The 13,799-nt window shown below is 44.3% G+C and overlaps 1 protein-coding gene across 5 annotated transcripts in view; it reads right to left on the bottom strand.

Moving 5' to 3' along the window:
- The window catches only part of LOC112241595, a 64,018-nt gene that overhangs the window by 14,770 nt on the left and 35,449 nt on the right, over positions 1–13,799 (bottom strand). For 2 of the 5 annotated variants that reach the window (XM_042318891.1, XM_042318895.1), the window contains 2 exons: positions 8,464–8,558; positions 7,328–7,386 (listed from right to left, as the gene is read on the bottom strand). In XM_042318891.1, coding sequence (XP_042174825.1) covers positions 7,328–7,386; positions 8,464–8,558 — 154 coding nt within the window. Of the gene's footprint in view, positions 1–3,160; positions 4,746–5,002; positions 5,196–5,649; positions 5,779–5,911; positions 6,169–6,745; positions 6,982–7,327; positions 7,387–8,463; positions 8,559–13,799 lie in introns of those variants that run through there. The other 3 variants (XM_042318894.1, XM_042318893.1, XM_042318892.1) reach the window with 3 other exon arrangements.

Below are 13,799 nucleotides of genomic sequence, written 5' to 3'. Positions count from 1 at the left end.
ATTTCCAGTCCTATGAAAACTACTTCCCCACATTTCAGTTGTTCTTGCTGACTGTTGTTAAAGAGTTTGATCTCCTTCTGAAAGAAAATGGCAGCTCTGAAAATGCATGGGAGAGACGTGTCTGGCTTCCAGGTAACAGAAATGTTGAGCTAAACTCAAATGAACTCTGACATGTGGTGTAAGTAGAAGAAGTAGCATTAGGAATAGAAGTAGAACTACAGGTGTTGCTGTTATTGAAATATGATGAAATGTTCTCATCAGGTCTTCTAGTTCTATTAGTCTCCTCCCTGATGGCCACCTCATCACAAACAATGATAATATGAGGAAATCCCATTTGAAAAAAAACTAGTTCTTCTAATGGTTCTGTGTTGTAAAATGTATTACACCTGCAGCTTCTGTCCAGGTCCAGCATCATGGGCCTGTGGCACCAGTACCAGCAGCTTCTGTCCAGGTCCAGCATCATGGGCCTGTGGCACCAGTACCAGCAGCTTCTGTCCAGGTCCAGCATCATGGGCCTGTGGCACCAGTACCAGCAGCTCCTGTCCAGGTCCAGCATCATGGGCCTGTGGCACCAGTACCAGCAGCTTCTGTCCAGGTCCAGCATCATGGGCCTGTGGCACCAGTACCAGCAGCTCCTGTCCAGGTCCAGCATCATGGGCCTGTGGCACCAGTACCAGCAGCTTCTGTCCAGGTCCAGCATCATGGGCCTGTGGCACCAGTACCAGCAGCTTCTGTCCAGGTCCAGCATCATGGGCCTGTGGCACCAGTACCAGCAGCTCCTGTCCAGGTCCAGCATCATGGGCCTGTGGCACCAGTACCAGCAGCTTCTGTCCAGGTCCAGCATCATGGGCCTGTGGCACCAGTACCAGCAGCTTCTGTCCAGGTCCAGCATCATGGGCCTGTGGCACCAGTACCAGCAGCTTCTGTCCAGGTCCAGCATCATGGGCCTGTGGCACCAGTACCAGCAGCTTCTGTCCAGGTCCAGCATCATGGGCCTGTGGCACCAGTACCAGCAGCTTCTGTCCAGGTCCAGCATCATGGGCCTGTGGCACCAGTACCAGCAGCTTCTGTCCAGGTCCAGCATCATGGGCCTGTGGCACCAGTACCAGCAGCTTCTGTCCAGGTCCAGCATCATGGGCCTGTGGCACCAGTACCAGCAGCTTCTGTCCAGGTCCAGCATCATGGGCCTGTGGCACCAGTACCAGCAGCTTCTGTCCAGGTCCAGCATCATGGGCCTGTGGCACCAGTACCAGCAGCTCCTGTCCAGGTCCAGCATCATGGGCCTGTGGCACCAGTACCAGCAGCTCCTGTCCAGGTCCAGCATCATGGGCCTGTGGCACCAGTACCAGCAGCTCCTGTCCAGGTCCAGCATCATGGGCCTGTGGCACCAGTACCAGCAGCTTCTGTCCAGGTCCAGCATCATGGGCCTGTGGCACCAGTACCAGCAGCTTCTGTCCAGGTCCAGCATCATGGGCCTGTGGCACCAGTACCAGCAGCTTCTGTCCAGGTCCAGCATCATGGGCCTGTGGCACCAGTACCAGCAGCTTCTGTCCAGGTCCAGCATCATGGGCCTGTGGCACCAGTACCAGCAGCTCCTGTCCAGGTCCAGCATCATGGGCCTGTGGCACCAGTACCAGCAGCTCCTGTCCAGGTCCAGCATCATGGGCCTGTGGCACCAGTACCAGCAGCTTCTGCCCAGGTCCAGCATCATGGGCCTGTGGCACCAGTACCAGCAGCTTCTGCCCAGGTCCAGCATCATGGGCCTGTGGCACCAGTACCAGCAGCTTCTGCCCAGGTCCAGCATCATGGGCCTGTGGCACCAGTACCAGCAGCTTCTGCCCAGGTCCAGCATCATGGGCCTGTGGCACCAGTACCAGCAGCTTCTGCCCAGGTCCAGCATCATGGGCCTGTGGCACCAGTACCAGCAGCTTCTGCCCAGGTCCAGCATCATGGGCCTGTGGCACCAGTACCAGCAGCTCCTGTCCAGGTCCAGCATCATGGGCCTGTGGCACCAGTACCAGCAGCTTCTGCCCAGGTCCAGCATCATGGGCCTGTGGCACCAGTACCAGCAGCTTCTGCCCAGGCTCATGGCCCTGCAGTTCCTATCCAGCTTCAGGCAGTTCCAGTGGGTAGGCCTATACCCACCCATGGCTGCGCCCCTGCCCAATAGTGAAATCCATAAATTAGAGCCTAAATAATTCATATCAATTGACTGATTTCCTAATATGATATCAGATATTTTATACACCAGGTTCGTGCTCAATAAAGAATTTGGGAATTGACTCCCATTCCACCCATGAGATTAAATTTCAATTGGCCACACCACAGGATGTAGAATCTGAATGAGTGAAAGGAAGTATAATTTTTTTTTAAATTTATTTATTGAATATTTGAAACGTACAATATGTGAAGCTGCTCAATAACTACAGTCCAACAGATTCCCATTCAGAGCGACACACAGAAGCATCCAGGGTCAATACCCTGCTCAAGGGCATGTTGACCGATCTACCACCAGGCCAAAAAACGTGGAAGTATAATTTAATTCAGTGTAATTCAAATACATTTCACTCTGTCACAGAACATGAGTTTCATTGAATCTGACAGGTCACACTTCCAGATACCAAAGAATATATCACTTTTCTCTAGAAACAATGTCCATATACTCCATTAACCTTAGTACTTAGAATAGACCATTATATTTCCACCAACCATTTCATTTGTTTGGCTTTGTCTTGAAGGCTTTAAGGTAAATTTGTGCATTAGACTAATGCATTGTGGGAAATGTATTTTCCCCATATTGAAAACATTTAAGTGATTAATGAAATATAACTACAGGTTTTGTTTTCCTTGTTTTCATTCATTTTAAGAGTTTGTCCTGAAAATCAATTGTTTCATCAATATTTTATATGCATGTATATAACATGTTTGGTATTTTATTTACAAGATGTATATTTGTATAGACTACAACTATAGAATCGAATAGGCATTTGAATATTACGGAATTCAACTCTATTTCCTTGAATTGCAATTCGGTATCCTGCTTATTAATTCAAATTCATTAATTTAATTTATGAGCCATTCTCAATTCAATTCTGAATTGACCACAAGTCTGTTATACAGTACACATTTCCCTGAGTGAAATGACTCTCTGACATTCAGGCTGATTAAAGCTGGAATCTTTAATGGTTAAACAGTTAAACAGCCACGTCCATTTGAGATATTACAAACAAGCTGTAAACAACAACACTGTTTCCCCTTGAACGTCCTTTTATGCTCAATAGAGGAGCACAATATTCACTTGAACTATTTTTACCATGCTACGCGACGCTCCGTTGCTAGGCAACAAAAACAACTGGTGGGGCGGACAGTGGGGCTGCTTCCCCCTACTGCTGATACACAGTATTACCATTATACTGTATAAACATATACTCTATATCTAAACAGAGATATATCTGGTGTTCAGCCAGTACAGCTGTCCAGTACGAGTCAGTTGTCTGGTAGATGTTAAGTCTCACATGTTGTTGTCTGAGACCTGTCCAAGATGATTCAACATTCACCATGTTACAGATAGAAATTCAATCATCTTGTTGTTTATAGCCAGTGTACCAGAGTAACACAGGTAGGTTGTCTGGTAGACAGTAGCCCTGATCTTGTAGTCTGTAGCCAGTGTACCAGAGTAACACAGGTAGGTTGTCTGGTAGACAGTAGCCCTGATCTTGTAGTCTGTAGCCAGTGTATCAGAGTAACACAGGTAGGTTGTCTGGTAGACAGTAGCCCTGATCTTGTAGTCTGTAGCCAGTGTACCAGAGTAACACAGGTAGGTTGTCTGGTAGACAGTAGCCCTGATCTTGTAGTCTAGCCAGTGTACCAGAGTAACACAGGTAGGTTGTCTGGTAGACAGTAGCCCTGATCTTGTAGTCTGTAGCCAGTGTACCAGAGTTACACAGGTAGGTTGTCTGGTAGACAGTAGCCCTGATCTTGTAGTCTGTAGCCAGTGTACCAGAGTTACACAGGTAGGTTGTCTGGTAGACAGTAGCCCTGATCTTGTAGTCTGTAGCCAGTGTACCAGAGTAACACAGGTAGGTTGTCTGGTAGACAGTAGCCCTGATCTTGTAGTCTAGCCAGTGTACCAGAGTAACACAGGTAGGTTGTCTGGTAGACAGTAGCCTCACAGTGATGTCACCTTGCCTGAGTCCTGGGGCTTGTATAGTAAACTACAGACTGATGGGAGTGCTGGTGAGAATGGTGTCCAATCATGTTACACACCAACCACCTCTGGTCAGGATGGCTCCTCCTCAAAGTTGCTCTCTGTCTCTTATGAATGTTTTGATATCTTCTGAGGTTGTGAGGTGGTATCCATGGCTACCTGTCTCAGGTCATTTATTAGTAGTATAGTGAAATATCTCCATATGTTGTTGTATCCATGGTAACCTCTCAGGCTTTCTTCTTCTCCAGGTCTCTGACCAGGAAGTGGTCTGCTTCTCTCAGGACCTGGTAGAACTTCTCCTGGGCTTCATCCCCTTTCCTCACCACCATGTCCAGCAGGGCTTGGTTCTGTAGTGTCTTGGTGGATTTACTGACCACCTCCTCCCTCTCCTCAGCATTCAGAACCTTGTGATCCTCCAGATGCAAGAGAATGGGCTGTAAGTGTCCCAGGCGAGTTTCTAGAGCAATCCTGTGTTTTGTAATGAAGTCTTGTCCTGGGAAAGTAGGGGGTTTGGCAGGAGTGGCTGCAGGGAGAGGGGCTTGGACAGAGAGAGGAGAAAAAGGGTCTATAACCTCAAGTGTATGTATTACACATTTTAAAAGTGTGATCAACTTATTTCAGAAAAATGTATAATTCAGTTGTATTGATCTTACAATACAGGACATCAGTAATAATCTTAGTCATTAATTATGCTCCTCTGCCCAGCGGTAGGCCTGTCTCTCCTTGGGAGTTAGGAGTTTACATTACACTGATTAGTGCTTTATAAAACATGGACTGTTTTATCTGAACTGTTACCTTGGTATCTGTAGAAACCCTTCCACGGATATTCATGATTCACAAATAGACTGGACAGTAGGTCTAATATGGACCAGGCTATATTCTTCTTCTTCTTCAATGTCAGTTCAGCTTTTTTAACTTTGGCAGGTAAGAATACCGCAAACGTTGTGGTGTAGTTTTCGTAGTCTTTATCATTATCAAACTTTTTGTTCTGGATCAAAAAATGGACACACATAAGACAGTGTCAGTTGAACAACATTAACTTCCTCTTGAAGTCTTTGATTCAGTCAGATCCAGCACTAACCCAGGCTACCTGACACCTGCACAGCAGATCACTGGTTTTATTTAGGTGTCGGAGGTGGAACCGCGTTGGAGTTCACATCGCTGAGCGGCTGCTCTTGTCATTGTCACAAAACCACACCTGTATCATCCTAATCAAGGTGTATATTACAACATGTTCCACTGTTCCAACTTGTAACAAGGCTATATGGGATTATTACTAATGTCACTCGGTGCATCTAATGGTTTTACCTCTCTGACATCATCTAAATCAAAACGATGAATCTGCTATGCAGTTGTTGGTTATCAGGAGTTAAGTTGGATCTGATTGAGTCCAGCTGTTTTTCCTGTTATTCAGTGGATGTTGAACTATTAACCATCACTACCTTAGGTGTCACCTTATGATACCCATCAGTGGAGAGGCTGTAAATCTGATCAGGGGTCAGTTCACAGTCAGAGGTTGTTTCAATGAAGGTTTCTCTCATGCCATTCCTCCTCACCCTCTCCTCTTGCACCTGGAGTAGAGTAGTAGATTATCTTGATGAGAGCAAAATATCTTCACAATAACAATAACTAGGATTCAGAATTAATTTCAAATCCCCGATAGGACAATAAGTCAAATGTCCGTTATGGCATTACAGTTGTCACCTTCATTAGGACAACGTTCCGCGGCAGCAACAACACATGCAGTACAGGTTCCAGTTCAGGGTCATCTGATGGATGGTAGAACAACAACACCTGGGCTTTGATAGGGAAGACAGGAGCATCCTTATCCTTGATGAGGCCATAATCACAGAATCCATAGATGTTTATTATGACGTGTGTTTCTGTTATCTTATGAGGAGGGATAAACTCAATGATGTCATCAGTCACATGGGCTACAGACAGGAAGTCACATCCTCCACCTGGGAAAGAAAAATAAAACAGCATTGTTGGTTAGAAAGTAACAAGAGATAGAAAACACTACAATCACTTTTCTTATTAACTGTGTAGTTACCAGGGCAGATCTTACAGTGTGTTTGAGGTGTAGTTTCCAGGGCAGATCTCACAGTGTGTTTGAGGTGTAGTTACCAGGGCAGATCTTACAGTATGTTTGAGGTGTAGTTACCAGGGCAGATCTTACAGTGTGTTTGAGGTGTAGTTACCAGGGCAGATCTTACAGTGTGTTTGAGGTGTAGTTACCAGGGCAGATCTCACAGTGTGTTTGAGGTGTAGTTACCAGGGCAGATCTCACAGTGTGTTTGAGGTGTTCCAGGGCAGATTCACAGTGTGTTTGAGGTGTAGTTTCAGGGCAGATCTCACAGTGTGTTTGAGGTGTTTGAGTTACCAGGGCAGATCTCACAGTGTGTTTGAGAGTTACTTAGATCTCACAGTGTGTTTGAGGTGTAGTTACCAGGGCAGATCTTACAGTATGTTTGAGGTGTAGTTACCAGGGCAGATCTTACAGTGTGTTTGAGGTGTAGTTACCAGGGCAGATCTTACAGTATGTTTGAGGTGTAGTTACCAGGGCAGATCTCACAGTGGGGGAGATGTAGTTGACAGACAGACCCCTTAAGGCATCTAAACTTGAACAGGGGTCCTGCAGGCCTCTTGACACTCTGGGCTAGAAGCCTCCTGCCCAGGGGACTGTCCTATAGAGAACCTCTCCTTCTCCCTCCATCTTAAACACCAGGCCTGTTATACTGCACTGGAACAGACCTGCACTGGGGCACTGGAACCTGTAGTGTATAACAAATGTATGACATACAATGCATTTAAAATAAGAAAAGCACATCTGAGTTTGCTTGTTGTTGGTGTGTGGGAATAATTCAATATCTTAAAAGCTAAATAAATACCTGCACACTGTCAGTATCACGTTGTTTATGGAAGTTGTTTAATTAGATCTTAAATAATTGATTCTGGCAAGAGCAGTGTTGGTGTTTCTTTTAAAATGACAAATGGCATAAACTGTTCTTTAAGACTTCATATTCTTAAAGTTAAATAAGTTACATTTAAATGTATCTATTATTCTTTCATAAATGGAAAACTATAAGTGTAAAAACAAGTAAGAGAAGACCAAGTTACCGGTATGTTCCATTGTCCTCCTGATCATAGTCCTCTGGTTCAAAGTCCTCAGGAAACCTCTAAAATGTAAAAACAATATATACTGAACAAATCTGTTATTATAAACTGGGTGGTTTGAGCCCTGAATGCTGATTGGCTGACAGCCGTGGTATGACAACATTTATTTTTACTTCTCTAATTATGTTGGTAACCAGTGTATAATAGCAGTAAGGCACCTCTGGGGTTTGTGGTATATGGCCAATATACCACGGCTGTTTACTTTGTATCGTGCCTAAGAACAGCCCTTAGCCATGGTATATTGGCCATATACCACATCCCTTCGGGCCTTATTCGTTAAATAGTCAACTGGTCAGTCGGTCATTCTGTCTGTCTTTCCAGTAAAGATCTTACCAGGTGAGGGTCAGTATTACACAGGCCCTGGTCCACTGTTCTACATTCTGTGATGTTTAACTTCACCATGGCATTAGGTCAGCTTTATAATCTCTGTGATGTTTAACTCCTACATGGCATTAGGTAAACCTCATAAACTCTGGTTCATTAGGTCAGCCTTATAATCTCTGTGATGTTTAACTTCTCCATGGCATTAGGTCAGCCTTATAATCTCTGTGATGTTTAACTTCTCCATGGCATTAGGTCAGCCTTATAATCTCTGTGATGTTTAACTTCTCCATGGCATTAGGTCAGCCTTATAATCTCTGTGATGTTTAACTTCTCCATGGCATTAGGTCAGCCTTATAATCTCTGTGATGTTTAACTTCTCCATGGCATTAGGTCAGCCTTATAATCTCTGTGATGTTTAACTTCTCCATGGCATTAGGTCAGCCTTATAATCTCTGTGATGTTTAACTTCTCCATGGCATTAGGTCAGCCTTATAATCTCTGTGATGTTTCACTTCTCCATGGCATTAGGGAAGCCTTATAAACTCTGTGATGTTTCACTTCTCCATGGGAGTTAAGCAAGCTGGCAGTACTCTGACTTGTTCCTCACTCCAATTGAACCCTTGCTAGATGAAAGCCAACTAGGAGAGGATTTCATTTGGTGACTCTCTTTCTGTTGGTCATTGTTCGTCAGCTTGTCTCCATGTCTTTTAGCAGGTATTGTTGTTGTGAACCCAAACATCCCCTCTCCTCCTCACCTCTCTCTCTATCTTCTTTGACAGATCATCCCAGTTCATCTTCTTCAGGATCTCCGGTGTGATCTCCACAGCTTCCTCAGGGCCGGAGGGTTCTCCTTGTGTGAAGTAAAGATGCACTCAATCAATGTAGCTATAAACAACTAATGGAACTTTTAAAGAAGAGAGAGGATTTCATGGTGACTGTCCTACATGTCAGATCAGAGAGAGAGCTTGTCTCATGTCAGAGAGATGAGTTGAACATGTCCTACATGTCAGATAGAGAGAGATGTCCTACAGCAGATAGAGGAGTCGTATATCTTCATGTCAGATAGAGAGTGTCTCCTGTCAGATAGAGAGAGATGTCCTCCATGTCAGATAGAGAGAGGTCCTACATGTCAGATAGAGAGAGAGAGATGTCCTACATTCAGATAGAGAGAGAATGTCTTCAGAGATGTCCTACATGTCAGAGCCAAGCTGTCAGAGAGAGAGAGAGAGATGTCCTACATGTCAGATAGAGATAGAGAGAGATGTCCTATAGAGAGAGAGAGATGTCCTACATGTCAGATAGAGAGAGAGAGATGTCCTACATGTCAGATAGAGAGAGAGTCCTACATGTCAGATAGAGAGAGAGATGTCCTACATGTCAGATAGAGAGAGAGAGATGTCCTACATGTCAGATAGAGAGAGAGATGTCCTACATGTCAGATAGAGAGAGAGAGATGTCCTACATGTCAGATAGAGAGAGAGATGTCCTACATGTCAGATAGAGAGAGAGAGATGTCCTACATGTCAGATAGAGAGAGAGATGTCCTACATGTCAGATAGAGAGAGAGAGATGTCCTACATGTCAGATAGAGAGAGAGATGTCCTACATGTCAGATAGAGAGAGAGAGATGTCCTACATGTCAGATAGAGAGAGAGAGATGTCCTACATGTCAGATAGAGAGAGAGATGTCAGATAGAGAGAGAGATGTCTACATGTCAGATAGAGAGAGAGAGATGTCCTACATGTCAGATAGAGAGAGATGTCCTACATGTCAGATAGAGAGAGAGATGTCCTACATGTCAGATAGAGAGAGAGATGTCCTACATGTCAGATAGAGAGAGAGATGTCCTACATGTCAGATAGAGAGAGAGATGTCCTACATGTCAGATAGAGAGAGAGAGATGTCCTACATGTCAGATAGAGAGAGAGATGTCCTACATGTCAGATAGAGAGAGAGATGTCCTACATGTCAGATAGAGAGAGAGAGATGTCCTACATGTCAGATAGAGAGAGAGAGATGTCCTACATGTCAGATAGAGAGAGAGATGTCCTACATGTCAGATAGAGAGAGAGAGATGTCCTACATGTCAGATAGAGAGAGAGAGATGTCCTACATGTCAGATAGAGAGAGAGATGTCCTACATGTCAGATAGAGAGAGAGATGTCCTACATGAGATGTCCCTACATGTCAGATAGAGAGAGAGATGTCCTACATGTCAGATAGAGAGAGAGATGTCCTACATGTCAGATAGAGATAGAGAGAGATGTCCTACATGTCAGAGAGAGATGTCCTACATGTCAGATAGAGAGAGAGAGATGTCCTACATGTCAGATAGAGAGATGAGATGTCCTACATGTCAGATAGAGAGAGAGAGATGTCCTACATGTCAGATAGAGAGAGAGATGTCCTACATGTCAGATAGAGAGAGAGAGAGATGTCCTACATGTCAGATAGAGAGAGAGATGTCCTACATGTCAGATAGAGAGAGAGATGTCCTACATGTCAGATAGAGAGAGAGAGAGATGTCCTACATGTCAGATAGAGAGAGAGATGTCCTACATGTCAGAGAGAGAGAGATGTCCTACATGTCAGATAGAGAGAGAGAGATGTCCTACATGTCAGATAGAGAGAGAGATGTCCTACATGTCAGAGAGAGAGAGAGAGAGAGATGTCCTACATGTCAGATAGAGAGAGAGAGATGTCCTACATGTCAGATAGAGAGAGAGACATGTCCTACATGTCAGATAGAGAGAGAGATGTCCTACATGTCAGATAGAGAGAGAGATGTCCTACATGTCAGATAGAGAGAGAGATGTCCTACATGTCAGATAGAGAGAGAGATGTCCTACATGTCAGATAGAGAGAGAGAGAGATGTCCTACATGTCAGATAGAGAGAGAGATGTCCTACATGTCAGATAGAGAGAGAGAGATGTCCTACATGTCAGATAGAGAGAGAGATGTCCTACATGTCAGATAGAGAGAGAGAGATGTCCTACATGTCAGATAGAGAGAGAGATGTCCTACATGTCAGATAGAGAGAGAGATGTCCTACATGTCAGATAGAGAGAGAGATGTCCTACATGTCAGATAGAGAGAGAGAGATGTCCTACATGTCAGATAGAGAGAGTCCTACATGTCAGATAGAGAGAGAGATGTCCTACATGTCAGATAGAGAGAGAGATGTCCTACATGTCAGATAGAGAGAGAGATGTCCTACATGTCAGATAGAGAGAGAGATGTCCTACATGTCAGATAGAGAGAGAGATGTCCTACATGTCAGATAGAGAGAGAGATGTCCTACATGTCAGATAGAGAGAGAGATGTCCTACATGTCAGATAGAGAGAGAGATGTCCTACATGTCAGATAGAGAGATGTCCTACATGTCAGATAGAGAGATGTCCTACATGTCAGATAGAGAGAGAGATGTCCTACATGTCAGATAGAGAGAGAGATGTCCTACATGTCAGATAGAGAGAGAGATGTCCTACATGTCAGATAGAGAGAGTCCTACATGTCAGATAGAGAGAGAGATGTCCTACATGTCAGATAGAGAGAGAGATGTCCTACATGTCAGATAGAGAGAGAGATGTCCTACATGTCAGATAGAGAGAGAGATGTCCTACATGTCAGATAGAGAGAGATGTCAGATAGAGAGAGAGAGATGTCCTACATGTCAGATAGAGAGAGAGAGATGTCCTACATGTCAGATAGAGAGAGAGATGTCCTACATGTCAGATAGAGAGAGAGATGTCCTACATGTCAGATAGAGAGAGAGAGATGTCCTACATGTCAGATAGAGAGAGAGATGTCCTACATGTCAGATAGAGAGAGAGATGTCCTACATGTCAGATAGAGAGAGAGATGTCCTACATGTCAGATAGAGAGAGAGATGTCCTACATGTCAGATAGAGAGAGAGAGATGTCCTACATGTCAGATAGAGAGAGATGTCCTACATGTCAGATAGAGAGAGAGATGTCCTACATGTCAGATAGAGAGAGAGAGATGTCCTACATGTCAGATAGAGAGAGATGTCCTACATGTCAGATAGAGAGATGTCCTACATGTCAGATAGAGAGAGAGAGATGTCCTACATGTCAGATAGAGAGAGAGAGATGTCCTACATGTCAGATAGAGAGAGATGTCCTACATGTCAGATAGAGAGAGATGTCCTACATGTCAGATAGAGAGAGAGATGTCCTACATGTCAGATAGAGAGAGAGATGTCCTACATGTCAGATAGAGAGAGATGTCCTACATGTCAGATAGAGAGAGATGTCCTACATGTCAGATAGAGAGAGAGATGTCCTACATGTCAGATAGAGAGAGAGATGTCCTACATGTCAGATAGAGAGAGAGATGTCCTACATGTCAGATGAGAGAGAGATGTCCTACATGTCAGATAGAGAGAGAGAGATGTCCTACATGTCCTACATGTCAGATAGAGAGAGAGAGATGTCCTACATGTCAGATAGAGAGAGAGAGATGTCCTACATGTCAGATAGAGAGAGAGAGATGTCCTACATGTCAGATGTCCTACATGAGATAGAGAGAGAGATGTCCTACATGTCAGATAGAGAGAGAGATGTCCTAGATGTCAGATAGAGAGAGATGTCCTAGATGTCAGATAGAGAGAGAGAGATGTCCTACATGTCAGATAGAGAGAGAGAGAGATGTCCTACATGTCAGAGAGAGAGAGAGATGTCCTACATGTCAGATAGAGAGAGAGATGTCCTACATGTCAGATAGAGAGAGAGAGAGATGTCCTACATGTCAGATAGAGAGAGAGATGTCCTACATGTCAGATAGAGAGAGAGATGTCCTACATGTCAGATAGAGAGAGAGATGTCCTACATGTCAGATAGAGAGAGAGATGTCCTACATGTCAGATAGAGAGAGAGAGATGTCCTACATGTCAGATAGAGAGAGAGTCAGATGAGAGAGAGATGTCCTACATGTCAGATAGAGAGAGAGATGTCCTACATGTCAGATAGAGAGAGAGATGTCCTACATGTCAGATAGAGAGAGATGTCCTACATGTCAGATAGAGATGTCCTACATGTCAGATAGAGAGAGAGATGTCCTACATGTCAGATAGAGAGAGAGAGATGTCCTACATGTCAGATAGAGAGAGAGATGTCCTACATGTCAGATAGAGATAGAGAGAGAGATGTCCTACATGTCAGATAGAGAGAGAGATGTCCTACATGTCAGATAGAGAGAGATGTCCTACATGTCAGATAGAGAGAGAGAGATGTCCTACATGTCAGATAGAGAGAGAGATGTCCTACATGTCAGATAGAGAGAGAGATGTCCTGTCAGATAGAGAGAGAGATGTCATGTCAGATAGAGAGAGAGATGTCCTACATGTCAGATAGAGAGATGTCCTACATGTCAGATAGAGAGAGAGATGTCCTACATGTCAGATAGAGAGAGATGTCCTACATGTCAGATAGAGAGAGAGATGTCCTACATGTCAGATAGAGAGAGAGATGTCCTACATGTCAGATAGAGAGAGAGATGTCCTACATGTCAGATAGAGAGAGATGTCCTACATGTCAGATAGAGAGAGAGAGATGTCCTACATGTCAGATAGAGAGAGATGTCCTACATGAGATAGAGAGAGATGTCCTACATGTCAGATAGAGAGAGATGTCCTACATGTCAGATAGAGAGAGAGATGTCCTACATGTCAGATAGAGAGATGTCCTACATGTCAGATAGAGAGAGTCCTACATGTCAGATAGAGAGAGAGAGAGATGTCCTACATGTCAGAGAGAGAGAGATGTCCTACATGTCAGATAGAGAGAGAGATGTCCTACATGTCAGATAGAGAGAGAGATGTCCTACATGTCAGATAGAGAGAGAGATGTCCTACATGTCAGATAGAGAGAGAGATGTCCTACATGTCAGATAGAGAGAGAGATGTCCTACATGTCAGATAGAGAGAGAGATGTCCTACATGTCAGATAGAGAGTCCTACATGAGATAGAGAGAGAGATGTCCTACATGTCAGATAGAGAGAGAGAGATGTCCTACATGTCAGATAGAGAGAGAGATGTCCTACATGTCAGATAGAGAGAGAGTCCT

Source organism: Oncorhynchus tshawytscha, unplaced genomic scaffold (genome assembly GCF_018296145.1).
Source record: "Oncorhynchus tshawytscha isolate Ot180627B unplaced genomic scaffold, Otsh_v2.0 Un_contig_447_pilon_pilon, whole genome shotgun sequence".
NCBI classification, from domain to species: Eukaryota; Metazoa; Chordata; class Actinopteri; order Salmoniformes; family Salmonidae; genus Oncorhynchus; species Oncorhynchus tshawytscha.
The sequence above is the reverse complement of the archived record's forward strand: the minus strand, read 5'-3'. Positions and strand labels throughout refer to the sequence as shown.